General features: G+C 43.2%; 1 protein-coding gene across 1 annotated transcript; it reads right to left on the bottom strand.

Moving 5' to 3' along the window:
* Positions 1-9,887: 9,887 nt before the first annotated feature.
* On the bottom strand, positions 9,888-21,775 carry LOC149203551 (uncharacterized). Its single transcript, XM_089401908.1, is given in 11 exon segments — positions 9,888-10,114; positions 10,251-10,521; positions 10,593-10,634; positions 10,637-10,784; positions 10,987-11,067; positions 11,168-11,293; positions 11,439-11,589; positions 11,715-11,870; positions 20,561-20,823; positions 20,925-21,010; positions 21,425-21,775. Coding segments are annotated over 11 exon segments (1,902 nt in total).
* Between the last annotated feature and the right edge of the window lie 1,107 nt (positions 21,776-22,882).

Below are 22,882 nucleotides of genomic sequence, written 5' to 3'. Positions count from 1 at the left end.
CCGAAGTATGTTCCATATAAATTTAGTTAGTGCCTTAATAACCTACAGTATCTCTCAACTAGGTCATGAGCTACACAGAACTAGTAAAATCTAGTTTATCTGGACAAAATTTCATTGCTGAAACATTCTTGAAACTGAAATTATTTAACATTCAACTTTACGTGACTTGTTGTTGGTATAGGTGCAAAGATGTACAAAACCTTGCAAATTCTAGTACTCCCTGATAGTGCTAAAATCTTACGTACTTAAAACTGATTTTATCTTTTCTGTTATATTTTCCGCTAAAGATTTTTGACTTGATCCATCTGAAATGTCACTCTATGCAACATAGCCCTAATCAAGTAAGGGTGACTCCTTCATAAATAAATCTTATGAAAATTATTAAAATTTATTAACACAATTTGAGGCTAAGTTTTGATAATGATTTTTGTTGAGTTGTGGCTTCAATTAATAGTATCATAACCAATCCCCTTAGGGAAACATGGGAAGTACTGATAATAACATATTCACCATATGCCTGCTCAATCCTTACCAAAAAGCCATAACCAAGTCTCCTCAATGTTCCCTTGATCAGATTTAGGATCACAGTTTGTCACAATAGCTTCCCTAAGCCCTTTCTTACTACATCTGAAATCCTATTAGCTCTAGATAAACTGTGACAGAGGCCCCATAGATGCTATGATCAAAGCAGTCTTCAAAAACAGGAAAACTAGGGCCCCTAAAAATCAATGAGCTGGGGATCTGTCCTCGTGATATGAATCCGCATCGATTGGAGTTGCTTCTTGCCTCCCTGGCCTGGTCTTTGTCCTCTGGCACTGCTGCAGCAGCAGTCTGAAACCAATATTTAAGCCTACGTGAAATCCATGCAGTAACAACCGAGTGTAAAAATTGAGCAATAGGTCTGCTCACTGACCTAGAAACAAAAGATATGTCTATATTTTTGGAAAAATTGGATGTCAAACTCTGTACTGGACAGTATGTACAGTTTTATGTGAATATGAATAGATAATAGATAACTAGCTAACTTTAAAAAAAAACATAAATTACTTGAAAAATAAAGCCATACACAAAGGCAGAAATAGTCAACGCTGAAAGTTGCCCAACAACAACAAAATCCTCTGGGGACATGTTCAAACTCAGGATCCAATATGTGCAAGTAATACCATATTTGGAGGCACAACTCAGAACAATACTATCTCTATGAATACCAAAACAGAAAAATGCAATTTTCCCAACTTGTTTGCCACTCGAATGTGCATTGGATATTTTATTAAAGTTGTTACAGAATTGAACTCGAGGGAATTGCCCAAACAATTGCATACCAAAATCATTTTCTTTTGATGGTCTAGGAAAACATCACAATGTTCAATGCCAATAAAACAAAAAAATCCGTTGTCTAACGAGTTCACAATTTTCTCTGGAAAACAATGGAAATTCCAACAAGATTTTCTTTTTTTTTTATCGTTAAAAACTATGCTACTTCTATTATTTACAGTAACAGTAGAAAACAATTACAACCAGGATAACATGTCGTCAGAGGCCAGGGGTGGCGCTCTGGAAGGATGGTATTCTCATCGTGACTGAAAACCCACGCAGGGGTGACACCATTAAGACCAGCAACCCAAGCAAGGGCCCCCTCATCGTAACTGAAAACCCACGCAGGGGCGACACCATTAAAACCAATCACCCATACATGGGCTCTGTGACTGAGACTGGAAGCCCACGCAGGGGCTGTAGAGCTTTGAAGACCAGAAAAAACAAAATTAACTAACCCACGCAGGGGCAGGAGAGAGAGAAAGAAATTTTCCAGCAAAATCCCTCGCAGGGGCATGGTCATGCACAAAACTGCATAATTGTCAGGCCAAACATAAACATTCACGACATACATTGAGTATTTGCGATAAGAGAAACAGTTTACAAAAAAACCTGAACGTTGTCTGAGGGCAGGGGCTTGGTTGAGCCGGCGTTTATTCGTCCGAGTCCTCCGGATAAATCCAGTACTCGCCTTCTGGGGGAGGTCCCCAATCATACTTGGCCTTGCCTGAAGCGGGCGCTGGTTGAGATGATGGTGGAGCAGCTGGCTCAGGTTGTGCCTCTGCCTTTTCCTCAGCTGCTCTGGAGCTTTCAGCAATATGAATTTGGGCGCTGGGTTGCTCCTCAATCTCCTCTTTCGCTTCCTCCAGGAATAGGACTGAGACGTGAGCTTGAATGTTGGAATTGCCCTGGGCACCGCTGAAGGAGAATACCGCTGTACCAAACGCGGGTAGCGGAGCAGCACTTGAATCCGGCGTCCTGGCGTCCATGTATTGCTGCGACTGGATGGGATTTGCTTCAGCCACCCGGTGGCACAGACAGCGGCAGCAGCTTGATGATGGATTGGCGACCGGGGGGCGTGAAGATCCGCCTCGTCCCGTGCCTCGACGGCTAATGAGCCTCTGTCTCGGCGGCATGGCTTCCTTGAAGTTCGATGAGGGTGTGAAACCAACTTCGCCCCCCTGTGATGCTTTATCTCCACCTCCAGATGCCAGAGGGAATTCTCGCGTTTGTGCCCTGAAACCTGAAGCCCAGAAGCCCAAATCCACAATTCGAACCTTGTTCGATGCAAAACATTCCAAATGCGTGCCATACTTAAACTGTTCTGGCTTGCCTCGAAACTGGTAAGCCATAACTCCTCTCTGCAACGGTTAATGGCGCCTAACCTCGGCAATGAATTGCCGTCCTCTCCCTCCTTAGCTCTCACGCTTGCCATCCAGGGCGGCGGAGGGTAGTTAATGGCTTGATCAGACATGAGGCCGCCCATGCTGAGCAGGTGGAGCGCCGTCCTTATGCTGCGTGGCACCCGCATCCGGGTGGGCTTTGTCATTTTGGATCAGCTTGTCCAATTCCTGGGCTTGAGCATTGTCTGTGATGATGGTTGGGGCTCCTGTAAGGAGAATATGATCATTATCTGCCCCTATGTTGGCGAGAAGGTCGGCGACCTTGTTGCCTTCTCTTTTTGTATGGGAAAAAGAGATTGCCCTGTTGCTGCGAAGTGCATGTTCAATTGCTTCTAGACGGGCTGCCAGTCTCCAACTGTTTGAGATTTTTTTTGCTTGAGAACCATTCTGCAATCTCTTAGCCATGTTTATTAGAATCTGGGAGTCTCCTTCCACGATCAAGGGCTGCAGATTGAGGTTTTCGGCTAGGAGGAGTCCTTGCCACAATCCTTCAATTTCCGCTGAGTTATTAGTATCCCAGCCCAAGGATCCCAAAAATATCTTCAAGGGTGTACCTTCATGATTCCTGAGGATGCCTCCAAAGCCTGCTTTTCCGGGGTTACCTTTGGAGGCTCCATCAAAGTTGAGCTTGAACGAACATCTAGGTGGGGCGCTCCAGGTGTCTTTGATTGAGCCTCTGCTTGTGGAGATGCTGTTCCTGAGTTGGGATTGAGGAATGTTCAGTTGCCAGTTACTTAGTATACCTTTTTCATTATCAAGAGAGGGAAGATCTTCCATTGTCCAGGGGTGGAGGATCAGCGTCTCATTCAAGTTCCCACATAGATTGGTCCAGACCTCTTCGATCCTTGAGCTCTGATTTTTGAATATTCGCTTATTCCTCTCTTTCCAAATGCTCCAGGATATGAGACCAGGGAGAAGGTTCCACAAGCAGTTAAGGAGTTCACTCTTATAGGGGTTCTGCGGCCAGTGCCTTAGGGAGTCAGTGATGTCGCTTTTTGTTCTACATCTTTTTTGACACCTGAAGCCGGCTTTTTCCCAAAGCTGGTTAGCTAGAGGGCACGAATCCAAAAGATGTTGAAGCGTTTCCTCATTTTGGCAACAATTGGGGCAGAGCGAAGGTCCATGGAAATTCCTTCTTCTTAATTTATCCCAAGTAAGGATTCTTTTGTGACTGACTAGCCATAGGAAGTAGGAGATTTTGGGCCAGGAGCCAAAACCCCATATTTTGCTCCATATAGGGTCAGAGTGGATATTATTATTACAGATGATCTTGTAGGCTTCTGAAGTGGTGAAGTCGCCTTTTGGTCGGTATCCCCATCTCAAGATGTCGGCACCTTCGTCATATCGGATTCTTCTTTTATCCAGCTCCTTCTCCAGAACCCCTGTGTCCTGCAAGTCTGTGGTGATGGCCCAGTGATTTCCTTGTTTCCAATTCCTGAATCCGTGTTCCATCTCTTGTCCCCAATAGTAATGGATCTTTTCTTGCTGCTGCTCCTGTCTGACATGATCCAAAGGTAGTTGGAGGGTGTGGATGAGCTTTGGCATCTGATTCCATGCATCTGTCCAAAATCTTGTTGTTTGGCCATTCCTAACCTCCCAAAAGCTGTGTTGCTGAATTAAATGGTAGTGCTGTTTGGCCGCGTTCCATATGAGCGAGCCTTTTTCCAAGGGGATAAACCGGATGAGCTCTTCCTGGGGTCTGTTGTTGGCATATTTAGCTGTCCAGATTCTTGCCCAAGGCTTTTCCGGATTAGTGATCCAATGCCACCAAATTTTTGCACTCATGATGGCATTACTATGCTCCGGGTCCCTCAGCCCAATCCCTCCTTTTTCTTTTGGCTGACATACTGTTGGCCATTTGACCAAAGCCCATTTCCGATTGGTTGTTGTCCCTCCCCAGAGAAAGTTGCGTTGAAGCTGCCGAATTCTCTTTAGGGCCCATTTGGGTGCTGCAAGGATTGAGAATAGGTACAGCGGCATTGCCTGAAGGACAGATTTAATGAGCACAACCCTGCTGGCAAGGTTGAGAGATCTGTGAGTCCAGAGGTTGAGACGAGATTCCATTTTCTCTATGAGAGTGCGCCAAGCAGAGTGCTTTAGAGCTGAGGCCGTGAGAGGGGCGCCTAGATATTTTGAGGGAAGGGAGGCGGTAGGGAATCCGAGGATGCGAGTGATGGCAGATTTGACAGGGGGAGGCGTATGAAAAAAGAAGATTTGCGATTTGGCACAATTTACATCCGTGCCTGAGGCTTCAGCAAAGTCATTGAGCAAGGATTTGAGGCGAGTGGCTTCCTGGGCTGAGGGGTAGCCAAAAAGCATGGTATCATCAACAAATTGCTGATGGGAAGTAGCAGGGGAGTTATGAACAGAAAGACCCTTGAGCTGGTGAGATTGAAGAGCTTGTTTGATGTGACGTCCAAGCCCTTCTGCCATGAGAACGAATAGGAAAGGAGACAGGGGGTCCCCTTGCCTAATTCCTCTTGATGGTTTGAAGGGCTGTGAAGGGATGCCATTGACCAGGATGGAGAACTGAGTGGAATTTATCAGACTCATGACCCAGCGGATCCACATGGAACTGAAACCAAAAGCTTTTAACATTTGCTGCATGAAGATCCAGCTGAGTTTATCGAAAGCTTTAGAAAGATCTAGTTTAAGTAGCATACCTGCCTGCTTTGACTGTTTGAGGGAGTGGATGATCTCATGCGTGAGGAGAATGCCGTCCAAGATCTGTCTGCCCTCCACATAGCCTGATTGTTCCTGAGATATGAGCAATGGTAGCAGAGGCTTCAGCCTATTAGCCACAACTTTAGAAACAATCTTGTATATAACATTACAAAGTGCAATCGGCCTATATTTGTCAGGCGTGATGGCTTCCTTCTCTTTAGGGATTAGGGCTATAAACGTTGTGTTGAGAGAAGGCAGCATCCAGTGGAGGGCTCTCGATTCTTCCACCATTTGCCAGACTTCTTGCTTGATCAGCTCCCAAAAGGTATGAAAGAATGTGGGGGTGAATCCGTCTGGCCCCGGTGCCTTTCCTTCTTTGAGCTGGAACATCGCTTCATCCACCTCCTGAGGCGTTATTGGGCAGAGGAGAAGCTCATTGTGTTCTTCCTTGATGATTCTAGGTATATTGTTGGTAATTTTCTCTATTGCTATCCTTCTGTCTCCTTCGGGCTCTTGAAGGATCTGACTGAAGTGATTGCGTAATTCTTGCTCTATTTCCTCGTGCTTTTCTATTTTCTCGCCTCCTTGCTTCTGGATAAACGGGATGTTATTGTGCATTCTTCTTTGAATGGTGGTTCTGTGGAAGAATTTGGTGTTGCGCTCTCCTTCCTTCAACCATCTTATTCGGGACTTTTGCTTCCAGTATACTTCCTCCTGCTTCTGCCTGTCCTGAAGCTGACTGTGGATGCGTCGTTCCTGCTCCAGGGTCCCTTCAGTGTGTCCCTCTGTGATTATCTTCTGATGGAGGTCCGTTAATTCCCGATTGAGATCTTGCTGAGCTTTGAAGATATCTCCAAAAGTTTCTCTGTTCCATCGCTTTAAGTGGCCTTTAAGGTGCCGGAGCTTCTGTTGGAATTGGTACATCTTGGACCCTTCTGGAGGGATGAAGGAAGTCCATATGGATTTTACGAAATCTTTGAACTCAGGGTGTGTGAGCCAGAATCCTTCGAAGCGGAAGGGTCTTCGCGTTTGATCACCAGGTCGTTGCCATTGAAGAGCAATCGGCCAGTGGTCCGAGCCAGTGTGCTGAAGTATTGCTGCTGTAAAGTCTCCTCCCAGGTGAATCGCGTTATCTGAGATAAGGATGCGATCTAGTTTGGAAGCGATTTGGTGTTTTCCAGCTCTGCGGTTGCTCCAAGTGAACGTACCATTGCAGAAAGGCACATCTATGAGGGAAGCGTTTTGGATGAAATTCTTGAAGTGGGTGGTCTCTTGTTCCAGCCTGTTTCTCCCCCCTTTCTTTTCTTCTAGCCTGGTGATCATGTTAAAGTCTCCCCCGATTATCCAGAGTGGGTGCCTTCTGTTGTTGTTCAGTGCCTCTATGGTGTCTAGAAGTGTTATTTTTCTCCCTGTGTCCTGTGGGAAGTACACGTTGGAGAGATTGCCATGTACATTCGTGCCCAAAATGTGGAAGGCTGCCTGTATCAGATGGTGGGAGGCATGGAAATCTGAGAGGTCTATTGCTTGAGTATTCCATGCAATAGCTAGCCCCCCTGATGCTCCGGATGCATCTACTGCAACTGAGCGGCACCCTGGCCAAGCCTTTGTGAGGATGCTGCCTAAAGTAGTACTGTTACATTTAGTTTCCTGGAGGAAGCATATTTGTGGCTTCTCCATTTTAATCATGTTTTTCAGCATTCTTAGTTTCCCTGGGCTATTGAGCCCTCTTAAATTCCATGAGACCAGCTTCATAGTTCACTATTTGCAGTGGGTTTGTAGTACTTTGTCAGTTTCGCATACCTGCCAGAGTCGAGCAGGAGCTTCCCAATCTCGATGGTTCTCTGCAAATCTGTTTTCCTTCCTCTCTTTTTGGTTTCTTTTGGGGGTTGGCTTCCATCCCACTGGCTTCCCGGTTGAATCCCTAACTGTTGCTGCTGATAAGCTCTTGAAATAACTACCTCCAGCTTATTGAGTTGGGACTCGGATATGCTGTCATATGCCTTTGTTTTGCAAGCTAGTTCCAATTCTAGAATATCCAGGCCATGCAGGTCTATGCTCTCAGGTTCTTCTTCCATTGGTTTCACCTGACTGCTCTCTTCCTCATGCAACAATGAGCTAGAGGGGGGATCCAGCTTTCCACCCAGATCCATTTCCTTGTCCGTTTCTGCCATTCCTTTCCTGTCTCCGGAGGGGAAGTCAAGGGTTATCTCCGGGGGTGGCTCTTGGGGGAGGAGGTTGGGGGAGGAGGGGGGGCGGAGGAAGATGGATGGGAGGGGTGGGGATCCGAGATCGGGGAAAGATCTTCAGAGGACTGTGCTAGGACTTCAAAACTGTTCTTGGAAGCTTGGCCTCTAGTGCCATTTTGCTGGGGTTTTTGCCCATTGGAGGTCTTCTTATGCGCGCGCTTTCGGCTAGGGGCTTTAGTAAAGCCGTCTTGGGTGGTTGAGACCGGGGGGTCCTGAGATGCGGCTGTGGTATTCAGGGGACAATCCCGGAATAGATGCCCAAGAGCGTGGCACCTCCTACAGCGGAAGGGCACATGCTCATAATCCAAGGGTTGATTCCATTCTTCATCCCAGTGGGAGAGCGTTACCGATTCTGGTAATGCTTCATTCAGCCTCATGAATACACATATGCGAGCGTATGAGATGAACCTGCGCATTTTGGTTTCTTCTGCTGTCCTGATGTATTCCCCTATTCCATTTCCAATTTTCCTGAGAGTGTCCTCGTCCCAATATTCGTCTGGAAGCCCATACATTCGGATCCAGACTGGTGCCCAGGTGAGGTCTTCCTTGTCGGGGTTGAATCTTGGTATCCAGTCTCTCATGTACAGGCCTGCTGCGTTGAAGAAATGGGGCCCTGTTCCCAGCACCCTGAGTTTGTCCTCAATGCAGTAGAAGATTACTGTGAAGAAGCCCTTCGGCCCTAGTTGCAGAGTGACGTCCCCTTTCGGCTTCCATTTGGCAGCAATCCACCCATATAGGGCTCTTTCCGTTGGCCAAAACCCTATGAACTTCCCTATGATGGCATGATCTCTCATGAACTCGATTCGAGCATCAATCAGGTGTCCCGGTAGTTCTATTCTTGGCCTTTCTGTGGCTACTGGTTTACAGGTAGTCGAGGTTACCTTTGGCGTCTCCTCCGGGCTTTTCCCCTTGTCCTGAGTGACGCTAGCGTGGCTATGTCGCTCTCCAACTTTCTTGTTCTCTTGCTGTGGCTTATTTCCTTTGTTCAGAATCTCCCTGTTTATTGAACCGAACAGGAAGGCGTGTTCCGGATCGTGCTGCATTGGGGAGGGCCCTGACGCCCCCCCTGCGGCTGTTCCATGGAGCCGGACTAGGGCTGTACTACTGCGCTTTTCGCCCAGGGATACGATCTGGTATGATGGCAGGTTCTGCGCTGCACAATCTGCGCCATCACAGCTTGCAGCAAAACCCTAATCGCTGCAATATTGTTAGCAACATTGAATAGAAGCCCAATTCCAGCAAGATTTTCAAAATCCTGCACAATTTTTTTTTTTTAAATCTTGGTTACAGTGGTCAAGCTTTAGGATTTTGGGTGCCCCAGGGGTTCCTGAGGGTGTTGAATCCATTTCAAACACTCCCAGGATTAGATTTCTTGAAAAAAAAAAGATTCACTGGATTCCAGCAAGAATTTCGTCGTCCGGGCAAAATTGTGGCCTCGGTAGATGAGGCCTAAAACACATAACAAATTAGCAACATATCCAAACAAATAACAAATTAGCAACATATCTAGTGACGTGTAGAAGCTATGCCACCTAATACATTCATCAGAAGGTATTTTCTTTTCAAGGCAATATATGCAGAATACAAGGCCAAAAACAAAAATATGTAAAGCAGCTGACTCATCCCAATCATTACAACTTTAAGCATATGGTGATCCCCAATAATTAAATCTTTAAAAATTTGGTGATAATATATTCATTTTATACACTTGTAAGATAAAGGGAAGTATTTCCATTGCATGTCTCTTGAGCATTGCAGAGATTAGCTTTGACTTTTATAAAATTTACGATCCTTAGAGCTTGATTCCAACGTTCTGCAGAGCTTTAAAAACACATGAGAAAACAAGTCTTCTACAAAAAATAAAGAAAATATTAAATTAGAGACCCTTGCATGGTAAGGGTCAATTACAATTCAGAATACAGATTTACAGGAGACTAAACTATCTACTGTATCAATCTCAATTTCCTGCAATTTGAGCACCTACCCATTGAGTCATATTATCAGACAACTGACCTATCAAACACCCTTGTCAGTTGTAAATGTGAAGAATCAAAACTTTCATAATTTGAATTATGTTGCCACAAGCTCCTTTCTCTATCATTGTTTATCAAGCATCTTAAACTTCCATATTTCTTGCTATCAAGAAGCATAATCCAAACACTCGATCAATTAGCAACATTGTTGTCAAGCCCAATGCTTGAAATTTCAACATAAAATCCAATGAATGATTGACAGGATATGCACAACATACATATATTAATCAGTTAGACCAGCCATGAACCAAGCCATGCCAATTGCCAATATATATTTCATTCCGCTCTTCATTGTAGAATAAGACAGTGATGTCTTCAAGTGCTTCTTCTACAATACTTCTGATCATAGAGGCATTTGGGCAATTTCTAGGACTAATATGAACATTTGGATCATTCGCATGAATCTTCACCACGCACTTTCCTGTTAATATGTTGCTTATATTTATAGAACCAACTGCAAACTCCCAGGTACATCTCAGTCATTGTATATAAAGAAAATAAAGAAATGTTATAAGAAAGTAAATATTTTCAGCAATAGAAAATTTACAACCTGTAATTGAACAACAAAGTTGAGGCCTGGGATATCTTACCTTTTTCTTCTACTCTAGAAGAAAGAGGAAGTGCCTTGCAGTAAGAAATAATCAAATCTTGGTCACTAGTAATATAAATGTTATTTGTATTGCAATAAGGATGCCATAGCAATTGGTCCTCAAATAAGGTAACCAACTCCCCTCTGAAATTCCATACAGCCACAGTACGATTGTGGAATGTTAGGAATAATTGATTCTCATAAAGAAAAATAAACGATGAAGGAATCAAGAACTCTACCCTGCTTACTTCATTCAATTGTGTATTGCGAACCTGCCACAATGATTGGCAGCATTTACAAATAGAACTTTATGCAGAAATATAGGTCAGCATTTCAAAAAAACCAATAATTGGAAATCATTAAACTAAGATTTTAAAAGCAAAAAAATTCATTGAACTGCTCAATAAAGTCAACCTTCTTATTGTGATGCAATAGGTGATTAAATGCTTTTAAAACAGTGCCATCCTCTATAGATAAAAATTTTAATGGAACATGCCCACTGGCCCTGTCGAATATTAGTAACATTATCCCTGGGCTGTCCTCCAATCGGCAACAAAAAAAAAAAGAGGAAAAGAGAAAAATGGATCAGAAGATTTAATGGAAATCAATGTAAGAACAATGGTCCATTCACAAAGTCTAATCATTGCTAGGATTGACAATTGTTGAAATATCCATTTCAAAGGAACTTGAGCTCTGTTTTACAATCTCTTAGATAAAGTAGATCATATCATCTCTACCTGATCTTTATCTCTTGAACATGTTCATCTGATATTGAATACAATAATGTGTAGTTCTTTAAGTCGAACACCTTATAGATGCTAAAACCATCAGAAACACCACAACACAATTAGGAGATCTAGTAAAGTTTTACGAAAACACTATGCATCAAAAAGTTGTTCACATAAATACCAAGCTTACCCATCCTGGGCAGAGTAGGTGAGAACTTTTCCGTTCACATCATCAAACTCTACAAAACCAGGCCATTTCAATGGCTCGGACTCGAATAAGGCAAAGCCTGCATCTGGTTGACCCCTCCGGATATACCTGCAAATTTTCATGATTCGTGTCATTACCAAAACATCTATCATTCAAGTTGCACAAAGCTTAAATACAATTGCATATATTCCAAACCAAACTTGAAGTTCATGATTCACAAACTTGGATCAGAATAATTCAAAGAAAAACATACTCAATGGGTGTTGTTCTGCATTTCAGTGAACTGAAATTACCCGAGGCATATACTGACACTGTGATTAGAGAATCATTGTTCTTATTATAAAAGAGGTTGTGTATCACTTCATCCAGGCTTATATTCAAGTAGCATATTTTCTTATTGGCCTCTGTCAATGCAGAACAAAAATTCAGACACTAGCAAGAAACCACCTTACAGAACCGAAGAGAATATCAGCCACATAATTAACACTTCGAAAGCAAATGGTCTTCTTAAACATGTCTATCTTCTCACCCCTGCTAAATGTTGCACAAACACCAGATTGGGCCAAAGCAAATACAATATCACGTGCTGCAACAATTTCTATGATTTTCGACCTCTTCTTCAAGAACTGCAGCTTCAAAAACCAAAGTGCCTTGGGATCATAAGTGTCAAATTCCTCCTGAAAATAATAAAAAATTCAATAAATCAATATCGTGCTAAAAGTCCACCATTTAACATACATCAAAAAAATAAATTTCATCTATTGCTCTAGAACTCGAAAGGCATCTATGGTCAGCATGCTTTAAACTACAACTACAGGTCACTGGCAACTGCCAAAAGAAACAGAATCTAAGAAATTTATAAATATTAATGAACAGTAGACTTAACTGCCTGGATATTGAGAAAATGCTCAGTAAAAAGAATTACGAAAAATAACTCAAACCCAAGAAATCTCGGGATGGAATCTTCAACGGTCTATAAGAAAGTGGACAGAACTTCGCAGGTTTTTAAATATGCACTCTATAAGCAGTACGCATGAAAAGTTCTCACGAAAATAAATCTTGAGAATAAAGGGCAGGTGTTCCCAATAGAATAAACTAGCAGACTAAAATCTAAACCCAATTGGTTTGTCTATATTATTGATTTGGCAAGAGATGTAATATTCGAATATTTCATGGAAATTTTCAAAAAAAATCACAAACCGAGACATCAAAAGCTTGCTCTGTTAACTATTATACTTCATCACAATTGACACTTAATGGTCTCAAATTAATCATTTAGGAAAATGACTCTTTATACTGCTCAATTACTAACAAGCTCCAGAAAAACTGCCTTAACTTGGGCTAGCCAATCTAGGGCACAACCCAGAGTGTAAAAAGTACCTTATCAGAATGGATAACATAAATCAAGGGTTCTCGATCATTCAAGGTCCTGCTCAAAATATCCTATATGTCACGTTAATGATTATTCTATGGGTGGTGGAATTTTCTAGTGAAAACATAGATTGAATACCATGGACTTGTGTAAGGCTTATTGTGATAGTTGTTTTGATTATCTTAAATTCAATAAGAAGATCAGTTCGTAGAGAAATTGGGATTTTAGAATGAAAGCTTATTTAGTCAATAAAAGACCAATGAAAATATTAGAATACACTTTTACCCTTATTCTAGTGTTGAATAAAAATGCTGTGAAAAACAATGTGTCTCTAGTTTTGGATAAAAGGATCCTCAACTTTCTTCGCAACTTTTGTGGTCACTGGCCACTTGTGAAAGGAGTAGGCATCTTTAGAGTTGCGGTGCCATTTAGAAGGGAAATACTAATAGCAACAAGGCAAAGGGAATTGTTCCATTCGTTTAATTATTTCTCATTTGTCTGGTCATATTGTGAGTTGCAATATATATCATGAAATTGTTTTAGTACTAGTAAACAATGATTAAAAATATAACAAAATTTGAACCTTTGACTTTTAGAGGACATTTCTCTTAATTTACAAAAAAAAAACAGGTATGAAAATCATGTTGGAAACAGTTTCTGAAGTTTTGAGTCTTTTATTTTCAAGATTAACTAATTGGTTTGGAAGATGAAAAACCAACAAGTTGGAAGAGTGGGACTTTTATATTCACTAAGGTATTAAAGAAATTATATGCATGAAACTTATACTAGAACCTTCTAGTGGAATTGATAGTGCACTAATCCATTGCTTGCCATTATTTTGGTTTTGGTACCACCTTATAGCATATCTGGGTTCAAATGCTATTTTCCATGACAAACAGTTGAATCTATTTCAACTCTAATTATTATTGAGGGGTTCCACAAGGATGTTGCATGAGTGTTTATGATGCCCATTTTAACATAGATAGCCACCTACGTTAAGGTTCTATTCTACAGTTCCATGTTGTTATTTATGAACATTATATACATTTGGTTGGACACGTGAAAATCAATGGATGGATTTGGTATTGATTATGGAAATGTTGGATGTATGACTAAATGTATGACTTACTTGGTTACCATCTATCTAGTGCATGACTTGTTAGAGTTATTATTGCATCGTATAGGATTATATAGATATGATTTATCTAATCAATGACTTAGTGAAATTATGATTTATCTAATGTAAGATTTATTTCCAGTATGAACAAAAAAAAAATGACACATGGACATTGGGCTTAATAAACATGATGTTTAAGATCATGTATCTATATCTATTTTGTGGTTATATATATGCATGGATGAGAACTAAACTACAGATTGGAAAGAACCGTATGATAACCAAGATCTACTATTCCATTGGGGAAGGTCAAGACGACCAATGAGGAAAGGTACGATGTACATTGTTCTATTACATTTGGAATCTACTCGATATGCACTCTTATGACACGAGTAAAATGCAAATGGTAGGTGGCAAGATGACCTGACTCGATTATTCGATGACAAGTCCAACCAGCTTTGTAGTGAGGTCCGTGTTAGGGCATTGACCCTAGTTATGAAGGAGGGGTGGAGGCATTTCCCACCCTATATCCTCTGAAACCTAGAATCATGGGAGGGCAGTGATAGAAACGCTCTCCTAGACATGTGATGACGATTTCCAGTTGCCTGTTGGGGAAGTTAGGCTGATGTATTCGACGCTTCCACCATGTCAGTTTTATCAGTGGTTAGTATGGTCGTTGCCACTGATAAAACAGCAGAGGATGGACAGGGTGGGAATGGAAGTAGGTCAAGATGGATAGGAGGATATAGATTAGTTGGAGACTCTTGATGGGAAGTAATGTCATTTTCTAACTTATCAAATTTTATTGCTATAACTCTCCCTGATTTGCTATGTTTTCGAACTCCCTGTATCTTTTCATTCTAACTTTAGGATGCAGTTTTATGAAGGAGCGGTGTATGTAATGCCCCACTTAAATCTTATCCTGCAAATTTTTTTAATGTTTACATTATCTGATAATATTGATAAATATTGGTCTAATATAAAATTCATGATTTCTATGATTCAAATTCCCAACTTACCTTCTCAAATTGAATCTTAGGTAGGGTATGGTCTCCTTCCATTATTTCAAATAATATATGTACTCATCTCACATTCCCTAATGTACCCTCATATTTACTTGGGAGAAGACATGGTCCTCTCCAACTCATTATCAATATATATATTCATCTCACATTCCCCAATGTACCCTCACATTTACTAGGGAGAATACATGGTCCTCTCCATTTAATTACATCTCACATTCCCCAATGTAACTTCACATTTACTTGGGAGAACACATAGTCCTATCCATTTAATTATCAATATATATATATATATATTCATCTCACATTCCAAAATGTACTTTCAGATTTACTTGGGAGAAGGCATGGTCCTCTCCCATTAATTTCCCAATTTTATATTCATGTCACATTCCAAATGTACTCCCAACTTTACTTGGGAGAAGAGAAGTCAACTGTAAGGATGGATGAGAAGTTAATGACATTAATGAGGGGTGGTTGAGATGGAGAAGAGAGGGAGAGTATAAAAGGGAAGGGAGAAGGGAGAAAATGGGAGGTTGGGTTTTGCTTATGATTGTGGGGTTGGTTGTGATTTTAGGACTTGTTGTGTTCTTTTGGAGACCTTAGGAACCTGTGGAGGTTTCTTAGGTTGTTGAGAGGAGGGAAATATTATTCATCTTGGTCTGGATCATTCATCTTGGACAGACACACTACATCTGGTTCGACTTGGGCTTGTAGGGCTAGGTAACATGTGGAGGTTTCCTGGGCTAGCGATTATTTCGTAGTTGGATGGGAGGTAAATCTAGTTGGGTCCGTCAAGAGGAGCGTTCAACAGGAGCAGTAGGACAAAGGCATCTCCACCAGCCACCAATATAGGTATTCCTCCATATATTACTCTTGTAAATTTTATTAGAATTACATATTCACCTTAAGTTATGCTGATTATAATGTAAATGGTAAAATTTTATTTGTTTAAAAGTCTTCTAAGTAAGTAAACTGTCGCATCTTCTTGCATTTAATTAGATTTGTTAGCAGACCCTAGGATAGATCTCTTACAGTGTAAGGCAGATTAATCATGAAACATAAGTGGGGCAATGGCATTATGTCAAATTGGAATTTAAGTAAAACAAATATGATTTAAAGTAACATATTTTACAACAGTATTTTCTGATTAAAGATCAGGCAAATTAGTACAATCCAAATTGATAATGATTACTCATTAATTCTTATCAATGAAATCGATAGTAGTTAAATGTCGTTCCAAAACTTAAATGCCAATTCGTGATTTAGATGATTTACTGCCTCTTATGCATTATATATATGCGTGTTGTCTATAATGACAATTTGTCAATGTTCATTTTCTTCTAAATTTGTTAAGTGTCTTAAGGTATTGCTTTATAATTTGTCTATTATTTTTTTGAATTTATTAATAACACCGAAGACATGGCTCAAAGAAATAATGGCAGGAGCACAAAGGAAGATGTACATGTAGGAAGTGAAGATATTTTAATGCTCAGCCAAGATATCTTAATGCTTAGCAAATATATTTTAATGTTAATGCATAAAATACTATAACTTCAACAAATTCTTAGGCGTCTCGACGATGAACTAGATACTGTAAGAACATTATTAGAAAATTTATTGCAAAATAATGAACAGATGAATAAGTTCTCGATTCTGATAAAATAATCAACACAATCATTAATTCCTAGTAACAATTGTTAATTAATAGAGAAATTGTTATCAATGTTTTTGCTATTTGTTAAATAGATTTTGAAATTAAGTATATGTTAAAGGCTATGTATTGCAATATTTTCGATATAGTTAATGCAAAGAAACATATCAAAATATTCTAGATTACAAATCTATGTATAAATGTAATATATTTTATAACTTATATTGGTTTAGAAAATCGTTTGAGCTTTGTATGATGAGTTATTTGGATATTTGTTTAAATATTGTATGAAATATCTATTTAAATAGGAAAAATTACTAAATTTGTAAACAAAGAAGACTATTATTGTAAAGTGATGCCACCAAACTTGAGTAGTTATATAACTTGCAAATTTGATAAATCAAGAAAATAATGCAAAAACTGATAATGAGGGCAAAAAAAAAACAACATTGCATAATACAAAACATAAAGACAAAACAAAACAAAACAAAAAAATAGTTAATCGGATTACATTTATGTATAATGTCATAGTAATATTTGCATTGATAGAAAAAAGAAACTTGTTGTTGTGATGAGTACATTTCTAATCTTGTTTGCATGGGTATAATATATTGATTGATAATGTGAAAACAGATATCAAATGTCTAGTAAAATGAAAGAGTTAATAGTATGTATTGTAATGCAATGAGCTAGCATTTTGTCCTTGTCGAATTAATTAACAACGTAAATAAAGAAACCTGCCAATGTATACGTACAACTACCTTTTGATGGTTCATCATAAATGTGTGATGTAATTCAAAGTTGTTCAAGATTTAAATAACGTTTGTTTTATCTACACAATATAGGTCATAGGAAATTTGTTGTAGTGTAGGTAATACTTTTTCTGGTTCGACACCCCTAAGGATACATTATTTTTCAACCCTTTTAGTTGCATGTATGATGCAATTTAGACGATGAAAATAAAGAAATCTAGAGTGTTTCTTGCAAGAATTGCAATAAAGCATAGTATTATTTATAGTTCTAGTAGTTGTGATTGGAGTACTACATTTTACACATACAATTTCAAATGGCATCATATATACACTAAATTCTTTCATATATCCTTGAAAATGTTGTAAAATTAATATAGAAAACAGATACTTAGTAACACAAATTCAAATGTATTTCTCATGTTTTTTCTTTAACCATGTCTATTAAAATAATATGATATAGCTTATTGTGCATATTCTGCTTGGCGAGGAAAAAAATTTCTTAGATTGTTATATTTATTTCTTATGTTGAGTACACAAATGAATATTAAATGTGATGTAAAGAAAAAAAATTCTTGTTTTTTAATTATATTTTTAGCAATATGTGCAGAAAAACATTTTGTTGCAAATCTCTTTGAATTGTAACAAATGTTGAAAACAATGTAAACTTTGAAACATGAACTGATATTGTTACTCGTTTCGTAGAGATAGCAAAAAAGTGACCTGATTTTGAAAAGGGGTGATGCAAAATGAACATGTTTTTTTTAGAGCATAGTTTTTGGAAGGAATGTCATGGGAATAGTTTTATGTACATTACATTTTAGAATGGTAGTGATTTTCATGCTGATTTTGAAAGGTGAGTATTCTGCATCACCCCCTTTTTTTAAAAGACTTGTTTTTTGGCTTTAAATTTTCTAATGTATAAAATGTAAATAATTATTTTGTAAATTTGATCATTTTTGAAGTGGTCGTTTTCTTCACATTTTCTTGTTTTTTATTTTAATTTTACCTTTTTTGTTAGTGAGGTTTTTATTGTTTTGCATTTTTAAATTAAAAGATCGATATTTAGAATTTTCGATATTCTACATATTTATACATCCTTAATTAATTTTTCAATCCACATGAAATAATTGTTTCTAAAAAACAATATTTTTTAACAATGGACATAAAAATAACCATTTTTAACATAAATATAACTAAAAAACTACACTTTTTGATAATTTTTTGCTAGAATTGACATGTCAAAATCACAATTTTTATACGATAATTTTAACTAAAAATGGTTAAACAATAGCTTTTTTTATGAATTTCATGTTAAAAAAATAATAATAATCACTTTTTTTTTCAAAAAATAATGATTAACTTAAAAATCAATGCGAAAATCACATATTACAAATATTGAACGGATAACAACCCTAATTGAGTGTTTATTTTTTTCATAAAATGTCAAAGTCAAAACATTGCAAAGCTTGATTTACAAGCATAACTTAAATTTAATCAACAATGTCACGTAATTCAAACTCTTCGTCCTCTAGAGTTTCATCATTGTCTTCTTCCACAATATTTTCTGCTTCCTTTTGCTCATTTTCCTCTTCTAATGGATCTTTGATGTCTGCAAATCTCCCAATGTATGTCTTTCCAAACATTCCATGTAATGGTGGTTGGGGTTCCTTTGCCTTTTTTGCCACACGTGATTCACTAAAGTCCCATTTCTTCAACCCAATTTCTTGCATTGCATCTGGAAGAAATTGAAGAGCATTAATTCTTTGCTGAATGAAATTGCACTGTAGTGGATATTTTTCAATTGCAATGCAATTTCTTCCTTTTTGAAGGCAACATGCTAGTGTTGTACCTAATTATCAAGCACAAAAGAAATAATGAACTAAATTTGTATAATGACATATTAATTAAAAAATAACATATTGAAATTCAATTCCATATAATAAAACTTACCTGAGCCCGAAAATAAATCCAGAACCCAATCCCCTTCATTTGAACAAATTTCTATAAGATAGTTAATCAATAATTGTGGTTTTTGATAAATGTTAACTATCTCTCATTTTTCTTCTTTGTCTTCATATGTTAGTTTTCTCACAACAGCATCATAAGTCAGTATTTGGCTATGACTCTTTTTGTCTACCCGATTAAAAATCATAGACATATGGCTATCATCTTTTGCCCAACTATCAATATGAATGAACTCACAATCATTTATAAATTGTTGATCTTCATTGCTAAGAAGATTTGACTTTTGCCTGTAACATGAAATAGTAAAAGTTCAATTATCTTGTACATAAATGAATTTTTCAACATTAATCAAATATACATTTTAAACGTCTTACCATGTAAGCTGCATCCTTGAATTTATTTTCCCCTTGAAGATTGACAATATCATTGCCAATTGTGTGTCTGAATGAAATGTCACAAATATCCATAATGGTGATGACGTGACTTCTACAAATCTCGCAACCACTTTCCTAAGAGCTTGATAAGTATAAGGGTCACTATCATAGTCAATGTTTGGAATATTGAAACCATGGGGAATATCTGCAATGACCACCTGCCATCGCCCACGCCCGCTCCACCTACTCATTCGCCCCCTCACCCACGCCCTCGCCCGCCCCACTCGCTCACCCGCCCTCGCCCCACCCCTCACCCCCTCACTTGCCCCCTCACCCGCCCTCGCCCCGCCCCTCACCCCCTCACTCGCCCCCTCACTCACCCTCTCATCGATCCCCTCACACACCCACCCACCCGCTCACCTGCCCTCGCCCACCCCTTCACCCCCCCCTCACCCACCCTTACCCATGCCCACGCCCGCCCCACCCGCTCACCCACCCTCACCCGCACCCTCATACGCCCTCGCCCATGTCCTCGCTCGTGCCACCCCCTCACCCGCCCTCGTCCGCCCCACCCCCTCACCCGCCCTCGTCCGCCCCACCCTCTCACCCGCCCTTGCCCACGCCCACGCCCACGCCCACCCTACCACCTCACCCGCCCATGCCTATGGCTGGGGCGCGCCACCTCGGCGGCCCGCCCACCCACTAGGTTGGTGGTTGGGTGATTCTCGGAATCACCCAGCCACCAGCTTCCCTCCCGGCTGGTGGCTGGGTGATTCTGGGAATCACCCAGCCACCAGACGGGCGGCCGCCTGGTGGCTGGGTGACTTCGAGAAACACCCATCCACCAGCCGAGGCCCGACCGCCTGGTGGCTGGGTGATTCCAGGAAACACCCATCCACTAGCCGAGCGGGCGGCTGGTGGCTTGGTGATTCCCGGAATCATCCAGCCACCAGTCGGGCAGCTGCCTGGGGGCTGGGTGATTCCGGGAATCACCCAGCCTGTGGCCGCTTGGGGGCTGGGTGATTCTGGGAATCACCCAGCCTGTGGCTGCCTGGGGGCTGGATGATTCCAGGAATCACCCAGCCTGCGGCCGCCTGGTGGCTGGGTGATTCCGGAAATCACCCAGCCACCAGGTGGCTGCCCGACTGGTGGCTAGGTGATTCCCGCCGAGCGGGTGGAAGGGCTGTCGTGGTGGTGCGGTGATTCTCGGAATCACCCACTCACCCGCCCCCTCACACGCCCTCGCCCGCCCCACCCCCTCACCCGCCTTCGCCCGCACCCTCACCTGCCCTCGCCCATGTCCTCGCCCACGCCACCCCCTCACTTGCCCTCGCCCACATCCTCGCCCACCCCACGCCCTCACCCGCCCCACCCCCTCACCCGCCCTTGCCCACGCCCACGCCCACCTTACCCCCTCACCCGCCTACGCCCACGGTTGGGGCGTGCCCACCCGCTCGGCTGGTGGCTGGGTGATTCTCGGAATCACCCAGCCACCAGCCGCCCGCCCAGCTGGTACCAAGCCGCCGCCCGGCTGGTACCAGGCCACCGCCCGGTTGGCGGCTGGGTGATTCCCTGAATCACCCAGCCACCAGCCGGGGGGGGGGGCTGGTGGCTGGGTGATTCCCGGAATCACCCAACCACCCACCGACCGGTGATTCCGGGAATCACCTAGCCTGTGGCCACCTGGTGGTTGGGTGATCCCGGAATCACCTAGCCACTGCCCGGCTAGTGGCTAGGTGATTCTGGAAATCACCTAGCCACCAGCCAGGTCTCCCGGCTGGTGGTTGGGTGATTCCAAAAATCACCCAGCCACATAGCCGGGCGGTGGATGGGTGATTCTGGGAATCACCCAACCACCCGCCCAACTGGTGGCTGGGTGATTCCCGTCGGGTGGGCGGCTGGTGGCTGGGTGATTCTGGGAATCACCCAGCCACCAGCCAGGCCGGCGGGCGAGCCGCGGGGTGGCGCGGCCTAGGCTGGCGCCACCCTGGTGGCCGGCCCACCCGCCCGATTGGTGGCTAGGCGATTGTCAGAATCGCCCAGCCACCAGCCGGGTGGGTGGGCTGGGCAATTCTGACAATCGCCTAGCCACCAACTAGGCAGGTGGGCAGGCCGCCGAGGTAGCGCGCCCAAGCCATGGGCGTGGGTGGGTGAGGGGGTAGGGTGGGCATGGGCATGGGCAAGTGCAGGTGAGGGGGTGGGGCGGGCGAGGGCAGGTGACGGGGTTGGGTGGGCGAGGATGTGGGCGAGGGCAGGTGAAGGGGTGGCGCGGGCAAGGAAATGGGCAAGGGCGGGTGAGGGTGCAGGCGAGGGCGGATGAGGGGGTGGGGCGGGCATGGGCGTGGGTGACTGCGGGTGAGGGGGCAGGTGAGCGGGTGATTCTAAGAATCACCAGCCACAAGCCGGGTGGGCAGGCGGGCCGCCGGGCTGGCGCGACCTGGGCTGGGGGTGGCTGGTGGCTGGGCGATTCCGGGCGGACGGGCAGGCCACCGGGGTGACGCCAGCCCAGGCCGCGCCACCCCGGAAGCTCGCTCGGGGTGTCACCAGCCCAAGCCGCATCACCCCGGCAGCCCACCTGCCCACCCAGCTTGTGGCTGGTGATTCTTATAATCACACGCTCACCCGCCCCCTCACCCGCACTCGCCCACGCCCATGCCCGCCCCACCCCCTCAGCCGCCCTCGCCTGCACCCTCACCCACCCTTGCCCATTTCCTCGCCCACGCCACCCCTTCACCTGCCCTCGCCCACCCCACCCCCTCACCCGCCCTCACCCGCCGCACCCCCTCACCTGCACTTGCCCATGCCCATGCCCACCCTACCCCCTCACCCACCCACGCCCATGGCTTGGGCGCGCCACCTCGGCGGCCTGCGCACCCACCTGGTTGGTGGCTGGGCGATTCTAACAATCGCCTAGCCACCAACCGGGCGGGTGGGCCGGCCACCGGGGTGGCCCCAGCCCAGGCCGCGCCACCCCGGTGGCCCGCCCGGCCGCCCAACTGGTGGCTGGGTGATTCTCAGAATCACCCAACCACCAGCTGCCCGCCTGGCTGGTGGCTCGGTGATTCCCGGAATCATCGAGCCACCAGCCGGGCTCCCAGCTGGTGGCTGGGTGATTCCGGGAATCACCCAGCCACCAGCCGCCCGCCCGGCTGGTGGCTGGGTGATTCTGAGCCACCAGCCGGGTGGGCGGCTGTATCGCCCGGCCGGCTGGTGGCTGGGTGATTCTGGGAATCACCCAGCCACCTCCTGGCTGGTGGCTGGGTGATTCTGGGAATCACCCAGCCTGTGGCCGCCTGGTGGCTAGGTGATTCCTGGAATCACCCAGCCACCAGGAGGCCGCCCGGCTAGTAGCTGGGTGATTCCCGAAATCACCCAACCACTAGTCGGGTGGCCACCTGGCTGGTAACTGTGTGATTCCGGGAATCATCCAGCCACCAACCGGGC

The sequence above is a fragment of the Pinus tabuliformis genome, chromosome 2_1 (genome assembly GCF_031772625.1).
Source record: "Pinus tabuliformis cultivar Carrire ecotype Pingquan chromosome 2_1, CPIR1, whole genome shotgun sequence".
NCBI classification, from domain to species: domain Eukaryota; kingdom Viridiplantae; phylum Streptophyta; class Pinopsida; order Pinales; family Pinaceae; genus Pinus; species Pinus tabuliformis.
Note: the sequence above shows the minus strand (reverse complement) of the source record. Positions and strands in the feature narration are given on the sequence as shown.